Raw genomic sequence first — 19,899 nt, forward strand, 5'->3', positions numbered from 1 at the left:
ACGTCCCCACTGAGCTGCTTTGTAGATCTCTTTCAGAAGCTGTAATTGGCCATCATCACGTGTGGATATCAGCCCAACCACGTGGTTGATACCACCACCACCATCATCATCATCGTGTGGACATTCATAGCCGCAGCCAAATTGCTCTGAACGCGTGGAGACGTTGATTCTAAATAAAACCGTAAGGCCCTCGAGGGGCAAAACATTCACACCACCACAGCTCAGAGGTCACAAACGGGTTTTGATTCCTTACCCCCCGTACCCGTACCAGGCCGCACCCGTACCCTACCCGTACCCGGCCGGGTATCGGGTAGGGTACGGGTATCGGGTACCCGATTGCGACCTCTGGGATGAAGCCATGTTGCAGGCGCGGGTGGGTTGATTCTAGGAACTTGAATTGTGAGAAGAGACAAGACGTTGGGAAATGAGTGACAAACGGTGACTCACCAGTGACTCACGGCCTACCCGGCTACTCGTACCCGGCCGCACCAGGGTCGCAAACGGGTACCTGTACCCGGCCGGGTATCGGGTAGGGTACGGGTATCGGGTAGGGTACGGGTATCGGGTAGCCGGGTATCGGGTAGGGTACGGGTATCGGGTAGCCGGGTATCGGGTACGGGTAGCCGGGTATCGGGTAGGGTACGGGTATCGGGTAGGATACGGGTATCGGGTAGCCGGGTATCGGGTACGGGTAGCCGGGTATCGGGTAGGGTACGGGTATCGGGTAGGGTACGGTATCGGGTAGGGTACGGGTATCGGGTAGGGTATCGGGTAGGGTACGGGTATCGGGTAGGGTACGGGTATCGGGTAGGGTACGGGTATCGGGTAGGGTACGGGTATCGGGTACCCGATTGCGTCCTCTGCCACAGGGCGAGAGAGACACGCAGACTCCAAATGTCCAGCAGCAGCAGGCATCGTCAAGAGTCGGGGTGAGTGGTGGTGGTGGTGTTAGGCAGGGAACTCGCGCTATGAGAGGAATCGGCCTGGTAACCGCTGGTACGGGTCATCTGCAAGTCCACTCAGCTGCACATCCTCCTGTACGGTATCAGTCCACATCTTCTCTAGCCCGTGCCACTCACTCACTCACCCACTCACTCACCCACTCACTCACTCACTCACCCACCCACTCACTCACTCACCCACTCACCCACTCACTCACCCACCCACTCACCCACTCACTCACCCACCCACCCACTCACCCATCCACTAACTCACTCACTCACCCACCCACCCACTCACTCACTTACCCACCCACCCACCCACCCACTCACCCACCCACTCACCCACCCACTCACCCACCCACTCACCCACCCACACATCAGTCCATCTCTTCTCTAACCCATGCCACTCACTCACCCACTCACCCACCCACTCACTCACCCACTCACCCACCCACTCACTCACCCACCCACTCACCCACCCACTCACCCACCCACACATCAGTCCATCTCTTCTCTAGCCCATGCCACTCACTCACCCACTCACCCACCCACTCACCCACCCACTCACCCACACATCAGTCCATCTCTTCTCTAACCCATGCCACTCACTCACCCACTCACCCACCCACTCACTCACTCACCCACCCACCCACCCACTCACCCACCCACACATCAGTCCATCTCTTCTCTAGCCCGTGCCACGCAACTGACTTAATCAACAACCGCCATTCGCCACTAAGTGGCGGTGATGTCACCACGACGCTTGTGCCAGGCCATGTGCACCTTGAGGCCACGTGAAGTGTCGAACGCCCGCTGGCAGGAGGTCGCGGGGCAGACCCAGGTGCCACGGGTCGACTGGCCGAGATGACCGAGATAACTGGCTGATGCACCACCCGTGCCCCCTACTGTACCAACTTGCTGTGCTTTAGCCACCCGGCGCTCCGCTCGTTGTTGTGAGCGTCGCTCCTCCGCCCTCCGTTGTTGTTGTAGGGCGACTGCCTCCAACTGCCCAGTAGCGTCCTTCACGAGCCTCCTCCACTGAGGCCGATCTTGACACCGCTGGTACCAGTCATCGGCAAGTCCACTCAGCTCCACGTCCTCCTGTACCACATCACTCCATCTCTTCTCTAGCACGTGCCGCGCCCGTTTAGCCCCCTCGATCCGGCCGAACAAAAGCTGTTTAAGCATGCGGTGGCTGGGCATGCGGGCTACATGACCCAGCCAACGCAGCCTTGCCTGCCGGAGGAGCTCACCGATGGGACTTTGCCCAGATCTTTCAAGGATTTGTGAGCTCCTCACACAATCCAGCCTGCGGGTTAAACCCAGGATGGATCGTAAACAGGCCATGTTTCTGACCGGCGAAGATGCTCCATTAGGGGGGTCCACGTTTCCACCACCGCCATGTGACGTTTTTGTGTTGTGCGTGGCGCGTGCAGCGTCACGTGCCGCAGTGTGTGGATTTTTATTGTGTTTGTGTTATTTGATAATTGTTTTTTCACCCTTCTATCTGGCAACAAAACTGACACCTTTTTTACAAGGAGTCATGTTTGCATAGACCACAATACCTGCAGTCGTAATGCAAACAAAAAACATAACTCTGATAATGTATGTGCACTGTCCTTGAAGTTGATTGGTCCACACCCGAGACAGCTTTTCTTAGAGCCTAGTCTCACTTGGTGTTGGACCAGATGACGCCAAAAGGCGCACAACTCAAAGACAATGCACCATCAGAGTATGAGACCTCTGGGTGAAGCATTTACACCATTGGAACCTCATTTGCCAGTAGCAAAATATGATAATTGTTTTTTACCCTTCTATCTGGCAACAAAACTGACACCTTTTTTTACAAGGAGTCATGTTTACATAGACCACAATACCTGCGGTCATAATGCAAACAAAAAGAAACAACTCTGATAATGTGTGCACTGTCCTTGAAGTTGATTGGTCCACACCCAATTATCATAGATTTTTATTGTGTTTGTGTTATTTATTGCTGGTGACTTTGTGTGTTTCGTATCGGAATCGCCTCCAGTGCTGTTGCTGCAGGCGGCAATAAAAGTTGTTTAAAAGTCAAAAGTCTCTCTCTGTCTCTCCCTCCACCAGAGGTCTCAACCGGTAACCCGATACCCGTACCCTACCCGATACCCGTACCCTACCCGTAACCTAGCCGTTTGCGACCCTGGTGCGGCCAGGTACGGGTACGGCTAGGCCGTGAGTCACTGGTGAGTCACCGTTTGTCACTCATTTCCCAACGTCTTGTCTCTTCTCACAATTCAAGTTCCTAGAATCAACCCACCCGCGCCTGCAATGTGGTTTCATCCCAGAGGTCGCAATCGGGTACCCGATACCTGTACCCTACCTGTACCCGACTGGGTACGGGTAGGGTACGGGTAGGGTACGGGTACGGCCGGGTACGGGTACCCGTTTGCGACCCTGGTGCGGCCGGGTACGGGTAAGGAATCAAAACCCGTTTGCAACCTCTGCCCTCCACTCTCCCAACTCTCTCTTTCCCCCTCTCTCCTCACTCTCTAGCTCCCTCTGTGAACAAAGAGCTTTCTAGCGCATCGGATTTCTCCTGCTGCGGTATAAAGTGTGTCGTGATTGTCCCACACGATCCCTGGGACAGAGGAATCAAGAAGGCGAGAGAGTGAACACTCCACGCTGTGATTGGTTAGGGGGCACGGGGAGCAAGAGGTTTGGGCGAAACATTCAAAATGGGAAAAATCTGCAGGGTTGTGTGAGCATCAGGTGGGTGGGTGAGTTGGTAGGTGGGTGGGAGAGTGGGTGGGTGAGTTGGTAGGTGGGTGGGTGGGTGGGTGAGTGGGTGGGAGAGTGGGTGGGAGAGTGGGTGGGTGGGAGAGTGGGTGGGTGGGAGAGTGGGTGGGTGGGAGAGTGGGTGGGTGGGAGAGTGGGTGGGTGAGTGAGTGGGTGGGTGAGTGGGTGAGTGGGTGGGTGGGTGAGTGTGTGGGTGGGTGAGTGGGTGGGTGAGTTGGTAGCTGGGTGAGTGGGTGGGTGGGAGAGTGGGTGGGTGAGTGGGTGGGTGAGTGAGTGGGTGGGTGAGTGGGTGGGTGGGTGAGTGTGTGGGTGGGTGAGTGGGTGGGTGAGTTGGTAGCTGGGTGAGTGGGTGGGTGGGTGGGAGAGTGGGTGGGAGAGTGGGTGGGTGGGAGGGAGAGTGGGTGGGAGAGTGGGTGGGTGAGTGGGTGGGTGAGTGAGTGGGTGGGTGAGTGGGTGGGTGAGTTGGTAGGTGGGTGAGTGAGTGGGTGGGTGAGTGGGTGGGTGAGTTGGTAGGTGAGTTGGTGGTGGGTGGGAGAGTCGGTGGGTGGGTGAGTGGGTGGGAGCTGGTAGGTGGGTGGGTGAGTTGGTAGATGGGTGGGTGAGTGGGTGGGTGAGTTGTTAGGTGGGTGGGAGAGTGGGTGGGTGGGAGAGTGAGTGGGTGGGTGGGTGAGTGGGAGAGTGAGTGGGTGAGTGGGAGAGTGAATGGGTGAGTGGGAGAGTAAGTGGGTGAGTGGGAGCGTGGGTGGGTGGGAGAGTGGGAGAGTGAGTGGGTGAGTGGGTGTGTGGGTGGGTGAGTGAGTGGGTGGGTGAGTTGGTAGGTGAGTGAGTGGGTGGGTGAGTTGGTAGGTTGGTGGGTGAGTGGGTGGGTGGGTGAGTGGGTGGGTGAGTGGGTGGGTGAGTTGGTAGGTGGGTGGGCGGTTGAGTTGGTAGGTGGGTGAGTGGGTGAGTGAGTGAGTGGGTGGGTGAGTTGGTAGGTGGGTGAGTGGGTGGGTGAGTTGGTAGGTGGGTGGAAGAGTGAGTTGGTGGGTGAGTTGGTGGGTGAGTTGGTGGGTGAGCTGGTGGGTGAGCTGGTAGGTGGATGCGGGAGTGAGTAGGTGAGCAAGTGTGTGGGTGAATGAGTGAGTGGGTGAGTGCATGGGTGTGTAAGTGTGTGAGTGAATGAGTGGGTCAGTGTATGAGTGGGTGAGTAGATTGGCGGTTGAGTGAGTGAGGGAGTGGGTGGGTGCGTAGGTGCATGGGTGGGTGGTTGTGTGGGTGCGTGGGTGGGTGGGTCTGTGGGTGGGTTAGTGTGTGGGTGGGTGGGTGTGTGGGTGGGTGTGTGGGTGGGTGTGGGTGAGTGCGTGGATGCGTGGGTGAGCGTCAGGTGTGACGGTTCCACTCGTAAAGGAGGTCTCATAATGTACATTCTTGTTTAATGTGTTTATCCCACAGCAATTTCAACTTTGATCGGTTGTTGTTAAATTGAAATAAAGATTCGAACGGTTATTCATTTTTTGGAGTCACGTTTGTATAGTTACGTCATCGTGTCATTCAAGTTTTCAAGTTTCAAGTTCGTTTATTAGGTGTAGCCCTGTGAGCCATTCGGCTCTTGAATCGGGTGCAACCGCAACAAACAAAAAACAAAAACATGAACAAAAAACATCTTAAAGTGACTAATATGTGACTAAGTGCAAACAGAAAATGCAAGAAAAGACAGCAAAATATTGTCATGGACCCGTTGCATCTTTGAAAACCTATTCTATAGCAGTACAGGGGACTCCTTTACTTACGAATATTCGACTTACGAACTTTCAGATATCCTAATAAACTCTGAAGAACCAGTGGCATTTCCATCTGTAGAATATGAAGAACCAGTGGCATCTTCATCTGTAGAACGTGAAGAACCAGTGACATCTACATCTGCAGAACCAGTAGCATCTACATCTACAGAACGTGAAGAACCAGTGGCATCTACATCTGTAGAACGTGAAGAACCATTGACATCTACATCTACAGAACCAGTAGCATCTTCATCTGCAGAACCAGTGGCATCTACATCTGCAGAACGTGAAGAACCAGTGGCATCTACATCTACAGAACCAGTGGCATCTACATCTGTAGAACGTGAAGAACCAGTGACATCTACATCTACAGAACCAGTGGCATCTACATCTGCAGAACGTGAAGAACCAGTGGCATCTTCATCTACAGAACGTGAAGAACCAGTGGCATCTACATCTGCAGAACGTGAAGAACCAGTGGCATCTACATCTGCAGAACATGAAGAACCAGTGGCATCTACATCTGCAGAACGTGAAGAACCAGTGGCATCTACATCTGCAGAACGTGAAGAACCAGTGGCATCTACATCTGCAGAACCAGTGGCATCTACATCTGCAGAACATGAAGAACCAGTGGCATCTACATCTGCAGAACGTGAAGAACCAGTGGCATCTACATCTGCAGAACGTGAAGAACCAGTGGCATCTACATCTACAGAACGTGAAGAACCAGTGGCATCTACATCTGCAGAACCAGTGGCATCTACATCTGCAGAACGTGAAGAACCAGTGGCATCTACATCTGTAGAACGTGAAGAACCAGTGGCATCTACATCTACAGAACGTGAAGAACCAGTGACATCTACATCTGCAGAACCAGTGGCATCTACATCTGCAGAACCAGTGGCATCTACATCTGCAGAACGTGAAGAACCAGTGGCATCTACATTTGTAGAACATGAAGAACCAGTGGCATCTACATCTGCAGAACGTGAAGAACCAGTGGCATCTACATCTGTAGAACGTGAAGAACCAGTGGCATCTACATCTGCAGAACGTGAAGAACCAGTGGCATCTACATCTGCAGAACCAGTGGCATCTACATCTGCAGGACCAGTGGCATCTACATCGGCAGAACGTGAAGAACCAGTGACAATCAGCCATTCCCAGTGTTAAGTGTACACGCCGTACGTGTTTCGAATCGACAGGGAGTAAAGTTGGAACTTACGAATGAATCTACTTACGAACGAATCGACTTACGAACGCAGACCCTGTACATTTTTAAATCCTTTATATTAAGTTCGCTTGCTTGCTTAGGACCGTGCAAATCTTTCGGTCGTTTTTTAACCCACTTCCCGTGATCCAATCGAGCTGACATTTTCCACACAGACTCGTTGTGCGTGACAATGAATTTTCGTGAAAAAATTTTCCCCAAATTTTACACGTTTTAGAGAAAAATAAATATTTAATTACCAATTGCTTAATGGTGGCAGACAATCATCTGACCCATAGGTGGCAGCCATCTCAAGCCAGAGGACGAGAGGACTTTAGATGTCTTCCGGGTTTTAGTGATATCTTCCAGAAGAGGTAGACGTCTTCTGTGTTTTAGTAGATATCTTCCGGAAGAGGTAGACGTCTTCCGGGTATGAGTAGATATCTTCCGGAAGAGGTAGACGTCTTCCGGGTTTTAGTAGATATCTTCCGGAAGATGGATTGCCTTTAAATTCAATGGGGGGAACCGCCTCGCGCCCCCGTTTTGGTGGAGATCTTCCGGAAGAGGTAGAGTTCTTCCGGAAGATGGATTGCCGTTAAATTCAATGGGGGGAACCGCCTCGCGCCACTTGTTTTGGTGGAGATCTTCCGGAAGAGGTAGACGTCTTCCGGAAGATGGATTGCCGTTAAATTCAATAGGGGGAACCGCCTCCCCACCCCTGTTTTGGTGGAGATCTTCCGGAAGAGGTAGAGGTCTTCCGGAAGATGGATTGCCGTTAAATTCAATGGGGGGAACCGCCTCGCGCCCCTGTTTTGGTGGAGATCTTCCGGAAGAGGTAGACGTCCTCCGGAAGATGGATTGCCGTTAAATTCAATAGGGGGAACCGCCTCCCCCCCCCTGTTTTGGTGGAGATCTTCCGGAAGAGGTAGAGGTCTTCCGGAAGATGGATTGCCGTTAAATTCAATGGGGGGAACCGCCTCGCGCCCCTGTTTTGGTGGAGATCTTCCGGAAGAGGTAGACGTCTTCCGGAAGATGGATTGCCGTTAAATTCAATAGGGGGAACCGCCTCCCCCCCCCTGTTTTGGTGGAGATCTTCCGGAAGAGGTAGAGGTCTTCCGGAAGATGGATTGCCGTTAAATTCAATGGGGGGAACCGCCTCGCGCCCCTGTTTTGGTGGAGATCTTCCGGAAGAGGTAGACGTCTTCCGGAAGATGGATTGCCGTTAAATTCAATAGGGGGAACCGCCTCCCCCCCCCTGTTTTGGTGGAGATCTTCCGGAAGAGGTAGAGGTCTTCCGGAAGATGGATTGCCGTTAAATGCAATGGGGGGAACTGCCTCGCGCCACTTGTTTTGGTGGAGATCTTCCGGAAGAGGTAGACGTCTTCCGGAAGATGGATTGCCGTTAAATTCAATGGGGGGAACCGCCTCGCGCCACTTGTTTTGGTGGAGATCTTCCGGAAGAGGTAGACGTCTTCCGGAAGATGGATTGCCGTTAAATGCAATGGGGGGAACCGCCTCGCGCCACTTGTTTTGGTGGAGATCTTCCGGAAGAGGTAGAGGTCTTCCGGAAGATGGATTGCCGTTAAATTCAATGGGGGGAACCGCCTTGCGCCCCAGTTTTTGTGGAGATCTTCCGGAAGAGGTAGTCGTCTTCCGGAAGATGGATTGCCGTTAAATTCAATGGGGGGAACTGCCTCGCGCCACTTGTTTTGGTGGAGATCTTCCGGAAGAGGTAGACGTCTTCCGGAAGATGGATTGCCGTTAAATTCAATGGGGGGAACCGCCTCGCGCCCCTGTTTTTGTGGAGATCTTCCGGAAGCGGTAGAGGTCTTCCGAAAACGGCAGATATCTTCCGGAAGATGGATTGCTATTCTATTATGAATATTTGGTCTCGTAAATAGTTAACTATAACGCTGATCAAGCATTGTTTGCATAAATTAGCGTTCAATAGCGTTGTTTGCGTGACATCGCAGGCATTGTTTGCATTAATTATCATATTAACTTCTCGCATGACGTAACATATGTAATTTGCATAAATTAGCATTCAATAACTTCTTCCATGACGCAGCAGGCGTGGTTTACATAAATTAACATTAATTAACGGGTCACGTGAAGTCGTGGGCATGGTTTGCATAAATTAGCAAACATTTAAAAACACACCGGACCTGACGTCACGTCCGGTTACCTTTGAACTCGCGACGGCGGAAACACGCATTTATTAATTTATTTAAACCTCAAAACGTGTTACATTTATTTTAATATATATAAATCGACTCCGCCGCTAGTTAAGCTTCGGATGCGACGGTGCGTTTCCTTGAAATGTTTTAGAATAATTCTTTTAAAAAATAAAAAAAAATTTTGCTTTTAACCGACGCGATGCGCGCGTCACTGAGGCGACTTGGCACTGACGTCACGTCCGCTCGGCTGGCGCGTCACGTGACTGGCAGGAGAGTGACACCGTGAGTCTCTCTGTGAGTGTCTCTCTGTGTGTGTCTATGTGTCTGTGTGTGTGTGTGTGTCTGTGTGTGTGTGTGTGTGTCTATGTGTCTGTGTGTGTCTCTCTGTGAGTGTCTCTCTGTGAGTGTCTATGTGTCTATGTGTGTGTCTGTGTGTGTGTCTCTCTGTGTGTGTGTCTGTGCGTGTGTGAGTGTCTATGTGTCTGTGTGTGTGTGTGTCTGTGTGTGTGTGTCTATGTGTGTGTGTGTCTATGTGTGTCTGTGTGTGTGTGTCTGTGTGTGTGTCTGTCTGTGTGTCTGTCTCTGTGTTTGTCTGTGTGTGTCTGTGTGAGTCTCTATGTGTGTGTGTGTCTCTCTGTGTGTGTCTCTGTCTGTGTGTCTGTCTGTCTCTGTATGTGTGTCTCTGTATGTGTGTCTGTGTGTATCTCTGTGTGAATGTATGTGTGTGTGTGTCTGTGTGTGTCTGTGTGTGTCTGTGTGTGTGTGTCTCTGTGTGTGTGTCTCTCTGTGTGTGTGTCTCTCTGTGGGTGTCTCTGTCTGTCTGTCTCTGTGTGTCTCTGTCTGTCTGTGTGTGTCTGTGTGTCTGTTGTGTCTCTGTGTGTGTGTCTGTGTGTGTCTTTGTCTCTCTGTGTCTTTGTCTTTCTGTGTGTGTCTGTCTCTCTCTCTGTCTGTGTGTGTCTGTCTGTGTCTCTCTCTGTCTCTCTGTGTCTGTGTCTCTGTGTCTCTCTGTGTCTGTGTCTCTGTGTGTGTGTCTCTCTCTGTCTCTCTGTGTCTGTCTGTGTCTCTCTGTGTCTGTGTCTCTGTGTCTCTCTGTGTCTGTGTCTCTGTGTCTCTGTGTGTGTGTGTCTGTGTCTCTTTCTGTCTCTCTGTGTCTGTCTGTGTCTGTCTGTGTCTCTCTGTGTCAGTCTGTGTCTCTGTGTCTGTCTGTGTCTGTCTCTGTCTGTCTGTGTCTCTCTGTGTCTTTGTCTCTCTGTGTCTCTATGTGGTGATCTGTGTCTCTATGTCTGCCTCTCTCTGTATCTGTCTGTCTCTCTGTCTCTATTAGTGTCTCTGTGTGTGTCTCTGTCTGTGTGTGTCTGTGTGTCTCTGTCTGTCTCTGTGTGTGGCTCTGTGTGTGTGTGTCTCTCTGTATATGTGTGTGTGTGTGTCTGTGTGTGTCTCTGTCTCTCTTTCTCTATTATATTAGTGTCTCTGGCATTGTGTCTCTGTGTGTGTCTCTGTATGTGTGTGTGTGTGTCTCTGTGTGTGTCTCTGTATGTGTGTGTCTCTGTGTGTCTCTCTGTATATGTGTGTGTGTGTCTCTGTGTGTCTCTCTGTATATATGTGTGTGTGTCTCTGTGTGTCTCTGTATATGTGTGTGTCTCTGTATGTGTGTGTGTGTGTCTGTGTGTATCTCTCTGTATATGTGTGTGTGTCTCTGTGTGTGTCTCTGTATGTGTGTGTGTGTCTCTGTGTGTGTCCGTCTCTGTGTCTCTCTCTGTATATGTGTGTGTGTGTCTCTGTGTGTCTCTCTGTCTGTCTCTGTGTGTGTCTCTGTATATATGTGTGTGTGTGTTGCCCACCCACCCACTCTGTGTGTGCGGTAGCCATCAAGGGACGTTTGCCAACAGCACTTGCCCCACCAACCTGTTCAGGGCTAAAATCAGCCTGTTGGGGCTCTCAGGGCAATCTGTGTAATTGTCTCTGAGTTTCTATAACTACATGATGATGGTGTATCTGTGTGTGTGTCGCTGTATCATCGTCTCGGTCAGGGTGTCTGTCTCAATGGTTGCGTGTCTCCCTCCATCGTTCAGCCTCCTCCTCCATTCACCCCTCCCCGTGACTCCTTTCCCCGTGACTCTCACTCCCCGCACTCTCCCCACACTCTCCCCACACTCTCTCATCACTCTCCCCTCTCTCTCCCCACACTCTCTCCACACTCTCTCATCTCTCTCCCCACACTCTCTCTCATCTCTCTCCCCACACTCTCTCATCACTCTCCCCACACTCTCCCCACACTCTCCCCACTCTCTCTCCCCTCTCTCTCCCCACACTCTCTTAGGTTTTTTCGTTAAAGTCAAGTAGGTGATGAAAAATAATAATAAAAATAATGAATGAAAATAACTCGATTAAATTTGGCTGTGACGGTCCCACACCTGAAGACGGAGACTTGTTGGTGCCTTCAATTTTATTGTTAATTTTTTACCTACATGGTGACTTTACCGAAACAACCGAAGAGTCTGAAGGCCTCCTGTCATCGCTGTTGAGGTTGACCTCGGGCGTAGGAGTGTGTCTCTCTCTCTCTCACCAATCTCCCTCTCTCCCTCCCATCTTAAAAATTAAAAATACACCGCGCTTAGGTATAGTGATAGACATTCAAACACGGACGTAACTTCAACCGTGACGATGGGTACAAACTGAGCAATCATTTGAAAGATGCTATTAACCGTGTAAAAAAAGGTTTTACTACGCATATTTGGACCATCTTATTTGACAGGTGATATTCTACTTTACTGAGGGTTGACATCCACCAGCGTTTAACAGCACTCTCCTATTTGTATTTGGATTGTTAACCAACACGGGGTAGAACGACAACTTGTACAAGTTCAAAGGGTTAAAACCTACCACTATATTTTGCCACTGGTAAAGGAGATGTCTCATAGTGTCAATGCTTACCCCGAGCTCTCAATACTCTGATAGTGTCGTGGTTAACAGGCCTCTTCAATGTTGCATGTGTAGGGGGTTCGAATTAGGTGCACACACACACACACGGCTTGTGGAGGCAATACTATTAATTAGAACGGTAAGTAATATAACACGATAGTGACAGGTTTTTACCCTTTCAACTGGTACAAAAACTGACACCTTTATACAAGGCATCATGTTTGCAATAACCACAACACAAGCAGTCAAATTGCAAACAAAAAGAAACAACTCTGATGATGATAATGATATGCACTGTCCTTGAAGTTGATTGGTCCACACCCGAGACAGCTTTTCTTAGAGCCTAGTCTCACATGGTGTTGGACCAGATGACGCTAAAAGGCGCACAACTCAAAGACAATGCACCATCAGAGAATAACCACAACACAAGCAGTCAAAATGCAAACATGATGCCTTGTATAAAGGTGTCAGTTGTTGTACCAGTTGAAAGGGTAAAAACCTATCACTATATCTTGCCACTGGTAAAGGAGATGTCTCATAGTGTCAATGCTCACCCCGAGCTCTCAATACTCTGATGGTGGTGCTGTTTTTGAGTTGTACGCCTTTTGGCGTCATCTGGTCCAACACCATGTGAGACTAGGCTCTAAGAAAAGCTGTCTCGGGTATGGAGCAATCAACTTCAAGGATGGTGCATACATTATCAGAGTTGTGTGTTTTGTTTGCATTATAACCGCAGTTATTGTGGTTATTGCAAACATGATCCCTTGTATAAAGGTGTCAGTTTTTGTACCAGTTGAAAGGGTAAAAGCCTGTGGGTATCTCCCCACGTCTCCCCGTGTCTCCCCGTGTCTCTCTCCCCGCGTCTCTCTCCCCGTGTCTCTCCTCCCCGTGTCTCTCCCCGTGTCTCTCTCCTCGTGTCTCTTTCCCCGTGTCTCTCTCCCCGTGTCTCTTTCCCCGTGTCTCTCTCCCCGTGTCTCTCCTCCCCGTGTCTCTCCCCGCGTCTCTCTCCTCGTGTCTCTTTCCCCGTGTCTCTCTCCCCGTGTCTCTCTCCCCGTGTCTCTCTCCCCGTGTCTCTCTCCCCGCGTCTCTCTCCCCGCGTCTCTCTCCCCGCGTCTCTCTCCCCGTGTCTCTCCGTGTCTCTCTCCCCCCGTCTCTCCCCCCGTGTCTCTCTCCCCCCGTGTCTCTCTCTCCCCGTGTCTCTCCCCCCGTGTCTCTCTCCCCGTGTCTCTCTCCCCGCCTCTCTCCCCGTGTCTCTCTCTCCCCACGTCTCTCTCCCCGTGTCTCTCTCCCCGTGTCTCTCTCCCCGTGTCTCTCTCCCCGTGTCTCTCGTCCCCGTGTCTCTCCCCGCGTCTCTCTCCCCGTGTCTCTCTCCCCGTGTCTCTCTCTCCCCGTGTTTCTCCCCGTGTCTCTCTCTCCCCGTGTCTCTCTCCCCGTGTCTCTCTCTCCCCGTGTCTCTCTCCCCGTGTCTCTCCTCCCCGTGTCTCTCCCCGCGTCTCTCTCCCCGCGTCTCTCTCCCTGCGTCTCTCCCCCCGTGTCTCTCTCCTCCCGTGTCTCTCTCACCGTGTCTCTCCCCCCGTGTCTCTCTCCCCGTGTCTCTCTCTCCCCGCCTCTCTCCCCGCGTCTCTCTCTCCGTGTCTCTCTCCTCGTATCTCTCTCCCCGTGTCTCTCTCCCCGTGTCTCTCCCCGTGTCTCTCTCCCCGTGTCTCTCTCCCCGTGTCTCTCTCCCCGTGTCTCTCTTCCCCCGTGTCTCTCTCCCCGTGTCTCTCTCTCCCCGTGTTTCTCCCCGTGTCTCTCTCTCCCCGTGTCTCTCTCCCTGTGTCTCTCCCCGCGTCTCTCTCCCCGCGTCTCTCTCCCTGCGTCTCTCCCCCCGTGTCTCTCTCTCCCCCCGTGTCTCTCTCCCCGTGTCTCTCTCCCCGTGTCTCTCTCTCCCCGCCTCTCTCCCCGCGTGTCTCTCTCCGTGTCTCTCTCCCCGTGTCTCTTTCCCCGTGTCTCTCTCCCCGTGTCTCTCTTCCCCCGTGTCTCTCTCCCCGCGTCTCTCTCCCCGTGTCTCTCTCCCCGTGTCTCTCTCTCCCCGTCTCTCCCCCCGTGTCTCTCCCCGCCTCTCTCACCGTGCCCCCCCCCACCACCTCTCTGTCTTCTCCACGCAGACATCGGTCGCCATGATCCACAGCCTCTTCCTGCTGAACCCGGCTGGGGATGTCTTCCTGGAGAAGCACTGGCAGTCCCCAGTCTCTCGCTCCGTGTGCGACTACTGGCTAGAGGCCAAGGAGCGCGCGGCAGGTAAGAGAGACGCGGGGAGAGAGAGAGACACGGGGAGAGAGACACGGGGAGAGAGACACGGGGAGAGAGACACGGGGAGAGAGAGACACGGGGAGAGAGACACGGGGAGAGAGACACGGGGAGAGAGACACGGGGAGAGAGAGACACCGGGAGAGAGAGAGAAAGAGAGAGACACGGGGAGAGAGACACGGAGAGAGAGACACGGGGAGAGAGACACGGAGGGAGAGAGGCACGGGGGGAGAGAGAGAGACAAAGATACAGGGAGAGAGACACACGGGGAGGGAAAGAGAGAGACACGTGGAAAGAGAGAGGCACGGAGAGAGAGAGAGAGACACACACAGGGAGAGAGAGAGAGACACGGGGTAGAGAGAGAGACACGGGGAGAAAGAGAGACATGGTGAGAGAGACATACATGGGGGAGAGAGCGACACACTTTGGTAGAGAGAGAGAGAAATACAGGGAGAGAGAGAGACACGGGGAGAGAGACACACTGAGTGATGTCTAGATTTGAAGCTTTCGTGACTGCAAGGATTCATGTTCTTGGGTTTTTTCGGTAAAGTCACGTCGAAGTAAAAAATTGAAATGATTTAACTTTTAATAATTTTAATTTTTTACCTACGTGACTTTACCGAAAAAACCCAAGAAGATGAGCGATGTCTCTCTCCCCGTGTCTCTCTCTCTACCCCGTGTGTCTCTCTCTCTCTCCCCCGTGTCTCTCTCCCCCATGTATATCTCTCTCACCATGTCTCTCTCTCTCCCCGTGTCTCTCTCTCTACCCCGTGTGTCTCTCTCTCTCTACCCCGTGTGTCTCTCTCTCTCTCCCCCGTGTCTCTCTCCCCCATGTATATCTCTCTCACCATGTCTCTCTCTCTCCCCGTGTCTCTCTCCCCGTGTCTCTCTCCCCCCCGTGTCTCTCTCCCCCGTGTCTCTCTCCCCGTGTCTCTATCTCTCTGTGTCTCTCTCTCCCCGTGTCTCTCTCTCCCCGTGTCTCTCTCCCCCCCGTGTCTCTCTCTCCCCGTGTCTCTCTCCCCGTGTCTCTCTCTCTACCCCGTGTGTCTCTCTCCCCATGTCTCTCTCCCCGTGTCTTTCCCCCATGTATATTTCTCTCCCCGTGTCTCTCTCCCCGTGTCTCTCCCCCCCGTGTCTCTCTCCCCCCCGTGTCTCTCTCCCCGTGTCTCTCTCCCCGTGTCTCTCTCTCCCCGTGTCTCTCTCTCCCCGTGTCTCTCTCCCCGTGTCTCTCTCCCCCCCGTGTCTCTCTCCCCCCCGTGTCTCTCTCCCCCCCGTGTCTCTATCTCTCTGTGTCTCTCTCTCCCCGTGTCTCTCTCTCCCCGTGTCTCTCTCCCCCCCGTGTCTCTCTCTCCCTGTGTCTCTCTCCCCGTGTCTCTCTCTCTACCCCGTGTGTCTCTCTCCCCATGTCTCTCTCCCCGTGTCTTTCCCCCATGTATATTTCTCTCCCCGTGTCTCTCTCCCCGTGTCTCTCCCCCCCGTGTCTCTCTCCCCCCCGTGTCTCTCTCCCCGTGTCTCTCTCCCCGTGTCTCTCTCTCCCCGTGTCTCTCTCCCCGTGTCTCTCTCCCCCCCGTGTCTCTCTCCCCCCCGTGTCTCTCTCCCCCCCGTGTCTCTATCCCCCGTGTCTCTCTCCCCGTGTCTCTATCTCTCCAAATGTCTCGCTCTCTCCCCCATGTATATCTCTCTCACCCGTGTCTCTCCCCCGTGTCTCTCTGGCAGGTCGAGCCTCTGCCCACTCTGCTGGTGGCTCCGCTGGCGGTGGCGGCGGAGGTGGTGGAGGTGGTTCTGCTTCCGCGTCGTGTTTGGCGGAGGCGGTGGCTCCGGTGCTGGCGACCCCCCACCACTACGTGCTGAGCGCGCTGCGGGGAAAGGTGTCGCTGCTGGCGGTGACGCGCAGCGAGGCGCCGCCGCTCTTCATCATCGAGTTCCTGCACCGCGTCGCAGACACGCTGCAGGTGCAACGCACGCAGACACGCACACGCACACAGACACGCTGCAGGTGCACGCACACTCACGCACATACGCGCACACACACGCGTGCCCAAACACACGCACACACACAACAACAACAACAACCGCCATTTGCCACTAAGTGGCGGTGACGTCACCACGACGCTTGTGCCAGGCCACGTGCACCTTGAGGCTACCACGTGAAGTGTCGAACGCCCGCTGGCAGGAGGTCACGGGGCAGACCCAGCAGGTGCCACGGGTCGACTGACCGAGATGACCAAGATGACTGGCTGATGCACCACCCGTGCCCCCTACTGTACCAACTTGCTGTGCTTTAGCCACCCGGCGCTTCGCTCGTTGTTGTGAGCGTCGCTCCTCCGCCCTCCGTTGTTGTTGGAGGGCGACTGCCTCCAACTGCCCAGTAGCGTCCTTCACGAGCCTTCTCCACAGAGGCCGATCTCGACACCGCTGGTACCAGTCATCGGCAAGTCCACTCAGCTCCACGTCCTCCTGTACCACATCACTCCATCTCTTCTCTAGCCCGTGTCGCGCCCGTTTAGCCCCCTCGATCCGGCCGATCAAAAGCTGTTTAGGCATGTGGTGGCTGGGCATGCGGGCTACATGACCCAGCCAACACAGCCTTGCCTGCCGGAGGAGCTCACCGATGGGACTTTGTCCAGATTTTAAAGGTTTTGTGAGTTCCTCACACAATCCATCCTGGTTAAACCCAGGATGGAGCGTAGGCAGGCCAGCCTAAATGTTTCTAATCGGCGCAGATGTTGCATTAGATGGGCGTACGTACCGGTCCAGCTTCCGACAGAGGAGTGGCAGCCTTTCGTGTACGTGTCTCTCACTCGCTCGCTCTCCGCGTCCGGCTTTGTCAGGATTACTTTGGGGAGTGCACGGAGGCGGCCATCAGGGAGAACTGCGTGGTGGTTTACGAGCTGCTGGAGGAGATGCTGGACAACGGATTCCCCCTCGCAACAGAGGCCAACATCCTGAAGGAGCTCATCAAGCCTCCCACCATCCTGCGCTCGGTCGTGAACTCCATCACCGGTGAGAGAGAGAGAGTGAGACACGTGAGAGAGAGACACGCGGGGAGAGAGAGAGGGGGAGAGAGTGAGCGAGAGAGTGAGCGAGAGAGTGAATGAGAGAGTGAGCGAGAGAGTGAGCGAGAGTGCGAGCGAGAGAGATTGAGCGAGAGAGCGGGCGAGAGAGCGGGCAAGAGAGCGAGCGAGAGAGAGGGCGGGCGAGAGAGCGGGCAAGAGAGCGGGCGAGAGGGCGGGCGAGAGAGCGGGCGAGAGAGCGGGCGAGAGAGCGGGCGAGAGAGCGGGCGAGAGGGCGGGCGAGAGGGCGGGCGAGAGAGCGGGCGAGAGGGCGGGCGAGAGAGCGGGCGAGAGAGCGGGCGAGAGGGCGGGCGAGAGGGCGGGCGAGAGAGCGGGCGAGAGGGCGGGCGAGAGAGCGGGCGAGAGGGCGGGCGAGAGAGCGAGCGAGAGAGCGGGCGAGAGGGCGAGCGAGAGGGCGGGCGAGAGAGCGAGAGAGCGGGCGAGAGAGCGGGCGAGAGAGCGAGCGAGAGAGCGGGCGAGAGAGCGAGCGAGAGAGCGGGCGAGAGAGCGAGAGAGCGGGCGAGAGAGCGGGCGAGAGAGCGGGCGAGAGAGCGGGCGAGAGGGCGAGCGAGAGAGCGGGCGAGAGGGCGAGCGAGAGGGCGGGCGAGAGGGCGGGCGAGAGGGCGGGCGAGAGAGCGAGCGAGAGGGCGGGCGAGAGGGCGGGCGAGAGAGAGAGACGTGAGAGAGACACACGCGGAGCGAAAGAGAGACACGGGGTGTCTCTTTCTCCGTGTGGCTCAGCCGAATCTCCTCAGGGGTGCACCAGTGTCTCTCTGTGTGCGTCCTGGGGAGCCAGGGAGGATCTGGCCCTACCAGCACTTGGGGTGTCTGCGGGTCAACCCCTATGTTCCGGCTTTTTGGGGTCCATTATCAGGATTACCTGAGGTGCCTTGTGACAACAGCAGTTTCAATAATGGGGGGGTGGGTGCCTTACTTGGCTGATAGGCGCCACGATCTCGCAAAACTTCGTGGCAAGCAAAGACGACGCAGTTTACAAGACTAGGAGAAAGACGCTGCCAGGCGGCAACGGACGGACGCTCTCGCGGTGGAGATGCTGAGGGGCTTTGCTCAAGACGCAGCTCCAACTGGACCACTCCAAATGCTGGGGATGTGCGCAGTGGTTCTTTGAACGGTGGGGGGGGGGGGAATCTTTTTGGTTCTTTCGGTAAAGTCACCACGTAGAAGGGAAATAATAAAGTAATAAAAATAAAACATAATAAAATAATTCTCACGATGTTTCGACCACAACGCTCTGTGTCTCTCTCTCTCTCGCTCACTCTCTCGCTCACTCTCTCGCTCACTCTCTAGCTCACTCTCTCGCTCGCTCTTTCGCTCGTTCTCTCGCTCGCTCTCTCGCTCGCTCTCTCTCTCGCTCACTCTCTCGCTCGCTTTCTCACTCGCTCTCTCGCTCACTCTCTCGCTCACTTGCTCGCTCACTCTCTCGCTCACTCTCTCGCTCTCTCTCTCGCTCTATCGCTCGCTCCATCGCTCGCTCACTCTCTCGCTCACTCTCTCGCTCACTCTCTCGCTCACTCTCTCGCTCACTCTCTCGCTCTCTCTCGCTCACTCTCTCTCTGCCACCGTAGGGTGCGGTCGCACCAACCGGTCGCTCCTGCTCCTACAGGTGTACAGACGGAGGCCTGGGCTCAAGTGAAAGCCTGAGCCCGGCCTGGAGAGAGAGTTTGCTTTCTTTCTCGAATCATCATCACCATCTTCTTCTTAAAACCCTCATTCCTCCATTCTTCCTTTCTAGTGTCGTTTGGTGTTATTTTTTGTTCCTTTATTTTCTCATCACAGCCTGCGGTTGCTGCCGTTTACATCATCATGGCACAGTACCCCATGCTGGAGTGTCTCGCGAGGGGAAATGGCATAATTTGCTTCCCACCGCCTGAGACCACTGCTGAGGCCGTCGCAGCTGCGATGGCCGTGTGTGTCGGCCATGCTGGCGTCCTGGCCGCACAAAGACAAGAGCGCGGTGTGGTCGTATACGTGGCGGGAGAGAGCATGGTGGCAAGCCTGGCGGAGACAGGGATCAACATCGGGGACCTGTACGTCCAATGCACCCCGCTCTCGACGCCCGCCATCCGCGCTTTGGGACAGTGGTCTCAAGCGTAACGATGCTGCCTTTGAAAACAAGGGACCCGAAGCTGGCGCACGTGCTGTCCCCCGCAGCGCCAGACATATATGATTTTAAAAGATGGTTGAACGGATTTAGAGGTGAACTTTAAATACACCATCGAAGGACACACCTACACTGTATATGCCTCGTCGGCAATGCCGCGATGCTACGGGTGTGGCGGCGTGGGGCACACCCGTAGGAGCTGCCCAAAAGAAAAGAAGGCAAAAACAGCACTGCTCGAAGCAGCACAATCGCAGGAAGCAGGAACAACGCATGAACCGCAAAAGCAGCAGCAGCAGCTGCAGCAGACGCCGCCGCCGCCGCGGCAGCAGCAGCACATGGTGCCGCAACAGCAACGATAGCAACAGCAACAGCCGGGGGAGGGCAAGCAGCGACAACAACAACAGCAGCAACACCCTCCGCACTCAAGCAATGGATGACGACGTTGAAGGGGATTTCACCGTCGTCGAGTCACGGAAACGGAAGGCCAGAAGAGACGCCGCAGCGGGAGGAGGAGGCGGTGGTACCCCGGCCAAAGCGTACCGTGGCTGCAGCGACGGCTGCAACCGAAGGCGAAAGCAGCAGCAGTAACAGCAGCAGCGATGAGCTGAACGGTCGCCACCACGCAGTAGCAGAACGTGGTGATGAGT

At 54.3% G+C, this 19,899-nt stretch overlaps 1 protein-coding gene across 3 annotated transcripts in view; it reads left to right on the top strand.

The window, feature by feature from the left end:
* Positions 1-19,899, top strand: part of LOC144733203 (AP-3 complex subunit mu-2-like) — an 82,328-nt gene that overhangs the window by 48,794 nt on the left and 13,635 nt on the right. The window contains exons 1-4 of one of the 3 annotated variants that reach the window (XM_078614996.1): positions 9,088-9,148; positions 13,936-14,068; positions 15,794-16,029; positions 16,909-17,080. In XM_078614996.1, coding sequence (XP_078471122.1) covers positions 13,948-14,068; positions 15,794-16,029; positions 16,909-17,080 — 529 coding nt within the window. In that variant the 5' untranslated portion in view covers positions 9,088-9,148; positions 13,936-13,947. Of the gene's footprint in view, positions 1-9,087; positions 9,161-13,935; positions 14,069-15,793; positions 16,030-16,908; positions 17,081-19,899 lie in introns of those variants that run through there. The other 2 variants (XM_078614997.1, XM_078614995.1) reach the window with 2 other exon arrangements.

This window comes from Lampetra planeri, chromosome 45 (assembly GCF_965212315.1).
Source record: "Lampetra planeri chromosome 45, kcLamPlan1.2.h2, whole genome shotgun sequence".
Classification (NCBI taxonomy): domain Eukaryota; kingdom Metazoa; phylum Chordata; class Hyperoartia; order Petromyzontiformes; family Petromyzontidae; genus Lampetra; species Lampetra planeri.